Raw genomic sequence first — 5,316 nt, forward strand, 5'->3', positions numbered from 1 at the left:
CTCCAACGCCTCCGGTAACCTCCTCCTGCCCTGCTCCGGTCACATCCATCCCCATATTGACCATGTGGCGGTGGTGGGGGTGGGGGTTGGGGCAGGGGGTACTCAGTGACTAAAGGAATGTGGGCTCTGCCCTTCAAGGGAGGAAAGAAGAGCTAGGCCACATTTGAGGACTGAGCTTGGGAGAGGCCAGGGCTGGCCCTGCCTGGAAGTCAGAGTTGAGGACCACCTTCTTTCCTCCTCATTCCAAGGAAGAACATGACTCAGGCCTGAAGGCACCCAGTCCTCACAGCGTGTGACAGGGATGCTAACTAGCAGGTGTGGCGAAGGAGCGGGGGACAGGGGTGACCAGCTTGGCATGATCAGAACCTATAAACCATGCGGCAGAAACAAACATTAATGTGTGTACCTATTAATGTGGATGTCTCTAATGATAATAGTGTGACAATAATAGAAGCACCGTGTATCAGACTAGAAGGTATATTTAAGGTTTTTGTTTTTATTTTTGTTTTTGTTTTTGTTTTGGAGAGGTTTTTGCTATAGGACACATGCACTCACCAGAAAGACAGAGAGACTGAAAGCGAGAAATCACCCCCCCACGGGGTGATGGCCACACCGCAATCTGTTCTCCTCCATTCTCCTCTCGGGATATTGGGCACGCACGCACATGCGCCCAGCGTGAGTTTAAGCCCCCGGGTCCGGGGCTCGAGCCATGGTCAACTACATGGGAGTCCAGTGACACAGCCATTATGCCAATTGCTGGCCCAGTACATTTAAGTTTTGACATGAAAATGTTGGTGGGAAATTAGGATGGCTGGACTATTGGAACGAAGGGCCGGTGTTCACATGCTGAGTTTCTTCAATACGTTGTTAGAGTGCTCTTCACTCAGCTTGAGAGAACTTTGTGCAGTTGTGTTCAGCAGCCCCTTGTGCGGCTGCCAGCTCCTGTTGCCCCCTTTTCTGCGTGGCAGCAGCTCCTGTCAGGGTGACTGCAGGCTTCCGGCTGAATGCCTGGGTCTTGTGTTTCCCCCAGACTGTGCCCACTGCCCAGCTGGGACTGAACCTGCCGTGGGGTTTGAATACAAATGGTGGAACACGCTGCCTGCAAACATGGAAACGACCGTCCTCAGTGGGATCAACTTTGAGTACAAGGGCATGTCAGGTAATTGCTTCTCCCCTTACCAGGAGCCGTCAGCTCCCAGCTCGTCACAGGAATTCCTGCAGCTTCGCATCTCCATATGACCGTGAGGTCTAAGAAAGATATGCTAGCCAGGTCGTACCTTCTCCTGAAAGTTCTACTTCTCATGAATGTATATTCTTTTTTTCTTTTCCTTTTTCTTTTTAAGAAGTTTTTGCCTTAGGATGTGTGTGCTTGCCAGAGAGAGACAGACAGGCAGACAGACACAGTGAGAGGGAAAGTGAGAAATCACCCCCCAGGGGGGATGGCCACATCACAATCCCTTCTCCTCCATTCTCCACCTGGGATCTTGGCATACACGCACATATGCCCAGCATGATTTTTGAAGCCACTGGGTCCAGGATTCGAACCATGGTCAGTCATGTGGGAGTCCAGTGACGTAACCACTATGCCATCTGCTGGTCCCATTATAGACGCATATTCTGACAAATTTATGATCAGAGAGATATAAACAACACGTGCATACCCCAGAGGGTTTGCTCTGAGAGCTTCAGGGTCTTTGAACAAAGTAGCAGGATGAGTAACAGTGTGTGGTGGGTGGTGGTTCCAGGTGCCCCTAAGGATGGTGCCATCTCTCCCTCCCAGAATGTCTTCTAGGCACTCGGTTGCCCTGCACCTGAGAGCAGAGGGCATTAACTCTCCCCTCTCCTCTTGCAGGCTGGGAGGTGGCTGGCGATCACATTTACACAGCTGTTGGAGCCTCAGACAATGACTTCATGATTCTCACTCTGGTCGTGCCAGGATTTAGGTGAGGAACACAAAGCTGAGGGGAGCCCGGATCACCGTGGCCGCAGGCCGTTGGGGATGTAATGAGGAGAGGGCTTCCGGAGCTGGATTTCATTCTGTGTTAAGTACGGTTCAGGACAGAGGGCAGCACAGTTACCAACCGGCAAGTGAGCCTGTATCTAAGGCATCTTCTTAGTCACCGCCTCGTCTCTCAGCCCTTCTAGCTTCTCTCACCCATTGGTTCCATGCTACTCCAGTTCTTCCTCCTCATGCCATCAGATAACATCAGAGAAAAACAAACACAAGGACAAACAAACAAGTAGGGCCAGGGAACCACAGGTGGCATGGTGGTTGAGGCACTGGAATTTCCATATGACCAACTGTGGTTCAAGTCTAGGACCTGGTGGTTTGCTTTCTCACTCTCCTTCGCTCTCTGGTAAACTCATGTGAAAATAATAATAATAATCAATAAAATAAATATATATATATATATTTTTTTTTTTTAAAAAAAGAATAGAAAAGAAATAGGGCCAGAAGTCTTCACAGACAGTTCTTTATTTGGGACAAGAAGATTAGAAAGAACTATTCTTTTGTTCTATTTGTCTCCATATCCAAGAAAACCCAGGACAACAAGCAATTTGTTTGCTTCATACACACACAAAAGAAAGAGAGAAAGAAAGAAAGAGAGAGAGAGAAAGAAAGAAAGAAAGAGAGAGAAAGAAAGAAAGGGTACTCGAGCTTTGCACAACCCGCCCCACCGGCTTTGTGAATTAGAGAAGTCAAGTCACTTCTACAAGCTTTGGGCTCCTCTGAGACCAGTCTATAGTTTAGGCCTAACTCAGGGTGAGAAGGTTCTTCCAGCCCATGGTTAGCACAACTGTGTGGAGAAGAGCTGTGAGCTGAGGGCCTCAGAATTCAGGCAAATGACTAATGGATTTCCAAAGCCAAAGTGAATTCTTCTCTCCATACACACTTTAGATGAGGGGGGTCCACTGCATGGGCTTCCCTACTGGCAACTTGACTTCTGCATCCTCTCCTTTGTGGTCCCCACTCCCCCTCCACCCCAGGATGTGCTCAGCTTATAGCAGTTGCTCAAAAGGTTTCCCTTCCCTTAGCCCACATCACTCAGAGCTGACCAGATATATCCTGCATCTGCAAGGTGAGCAAACGTTTTACACTTTGGTGTGACATTCCAAACATTTCAACTTGCAAATCTGATTACCATGGTAAAGCGCTTCCTCAGCCCCACCCTACCCATGTGGGAGGGGCTCTCTCTTTCCAAAGGTAAGACCAGCCTGAGATCTTTCCTGAAGACAGCTGCAAGTTCTGCAAACTTAACCCAGAAAGGCAAAACTGACATTATGCTAGAAAATGAACTGCCAAGTAAATGCAGACAGTGTGCATCTTGTAATAATTGTGCTTCTCAAAGTTTCACGTGCATATGAAACGCCCGTAGTCAGTTTCACATGCTGATTCTGACTGGGTGGGCTTAGGGAGGTTCAGCGGCTCCGCTGACATGCAGACCACAGGACTGGTGAGCTCTCTAGCATCTTACCAAGTGCTTCCACATCTGTTGTGCCTTGGGACCGCACCAGAACGATGAGAAGTAGATAAGAAAGATATTGGCGTCTCCATTTGCCAGAGGAGGAGACTAGGGTTTGGCTAGATCAGGTGGCATAGGTAGAGTTGCAAAATTGGACTCAGTCCATGCCCTTTCCGACATTCTCAGAACCCAGTCCTGTCCCCCACAGACCCTTGTTGCCATCGGGCTGTTCAGTAAGCACTGCCTGGCCTCGTTTCTACCCCACAGACCTCCGCAGTCGCTGATGGCAGACACGGAGAATAAAGAGGTCTCCAGAATCACATTTGTCTTTGAGACCATCTGTTCCGTGAACTGTGAGCTCTACTTCATGGTGGTATGTTTCCTTTCTTTGCCCACTTTGGGGTTTCCTGGGGAGGGTTGGTCCCAAATGCCATATTGCTGTGTCAACAAAACTGATGCCCCACTCTGACCATCAGGGATTCACATTTTAACATGGGGTTGACCAACCGCGGTGGTCCCCGGCATGGCAGCAGTGTGGGCACCCCTCCAGTCATCGTGCCTTCTTACTTCACCCATCTGTCCCGGGCGCAGGGTGTGAATTCTAGGACCAACACCCCCGTGGAGACGTGGAAAGGCTCCAAAGGCAAACAGTCCTATACCTACACCATTGGGGAGAATGCAACCATGAGCTTCACCTGGGCCTTCCAGAGGACCACTTTCCACGAGACAGTAAGTTGGTTTTGCTTTTGTTCTTGTTTGTTTTAAGAGAGATTTTTGTTGTAAGGGCACGCGTGCTCACCAGAGACAGGCAGAGACAGAGAGACAGAAAGTGAGAAATCATCCTCTAGGGTGGACAGCCACAAAGCAATCTCTTTTCCTCCATTTGCTCCTTGCGATTTGCGGCAGGCACACACACACACATGCGCCTGGCATGCGTTTTAAGCTGTTGGATCTCGGACTTGAACCATGGTTGACTAGGTGGGAATCTAGCAATGCCATCTGCTGGTTCTGAGATAGTAAGTTTCTCCCCCTCTTCAGACCCGTGATTCCCAGGAGAGACCCTCTGGACATGGGAGGATTTCTTGCATCCATTTAATTTTGAGTCTGAGATTCAGAATCCAAGGGTTGGATATTGGAAGGACTTTGAGGAGTCAAGCATAGAACCGCCTAACCCAGCCCCCTGAGGATCACTCCAACTTGTCCAAAGGACTTTCAGGGAACACGGCACTGTCAGCTTCTTGAATAACCTGTCCCTCCTTACAGACCCCGCCCTGAGCACATGCATGGTACCAGACTTGTTTTTTTTTTTTTTTTTAAAGAGGATTTTGCTATAGGTCGCGTGTGCTCGCCAGAAAGACAAGAGAGAGACAGAGAAACAGAAAGCAAGAAATCACCCCCAGGGGGGATGGCCACGCCACAATCCCTTCTCCTCCATTCTCCTCTCGGGATTCTGGGCACGCACACACACGCGCCCGGCATGAGTTTAAGCCACCAGGTCTGGGACTCGAACTGCAGTTGGCTATGTGGGAGTCCAGCGACATAGCCATTATGCCAACTGCTGATCCCCAGACTTGTTGTTTTTAATAGTAATAATTCTGGTTTTATTTTCTTAAATCGTAGTAATACAAGTTCATTTTAGAAAACTTAGAAAAAAGCAACAAAAGGAAGAAAAATCAGCCATAATCCTGCTACCCAGAAATATCCCATTAACATTGAGAGAATCTCTGGGAACCAGCAGTTAGCGTAATGGCTATGTCGCTGGACTCCCACGTAGTCGACCGCGGTTCGTGTCCCGGACCCGGTGGCTTAAAACTCACGCCGGGCGCGTGTGCGTGCATGCCCAAGATCCCGG

The 5,316-nt window shown here is 49.2% G+C and overlaps 1 protein-coding gene across 2 annotated transcripts in view; it reads left to right on the plus strand.

Moving 5' to 3' along the window:
* The window catches only part of ELAPOR1 (endosome-lysosome associated apoptosis and autophagy regulator 1), a 102,700-nt gene that overhangs the window by 83,298 nt on the left and 14,086 nt on the right, over window positions 1-5,316 (plus strand). For both annotated transcript variants that reach the window (XR_334686.3, XM_006149516.3), the window contains exons 11-14: window positions 1,031-1,159; window positions 1,853-1,943; window positions 3,732-3,837; window positions 4,056-4,193. Coding sequence is in view for 1 of the 2 variants with exons in the window: in XM_006149516.3 (XP_006149578.1) it covers window positions 1,031-1,159; window positions 1,853-1,943; window positions 3,732-3,837; window positions 4,056-4,193 (464 nt within the window). In the remaining variant the exon portion in view is untranslated. The remainder of the gene's footprint in view (window positions 1-1,030; window positions 1,160-1,852; window positions 1,944-3,731; window positions 3,838-4,055; window positions 4,194-5,316) is intronic.

This window comes from Tupaia chinensis, unplaced genomic scaffold, assembly GCF_000334495.1.
Source record: "Tupaia chinensis unplaced genomic scaffold, TupChi_1.0 Scaffold000270_1, whole genome shotgun sequence".
Taxonomy (NCBI): Eukaryota; Metazoa; Chordata; class Mammalia; order Scandentia; family Tupaiidae; genus Tupaia; species Tupaia belangeri.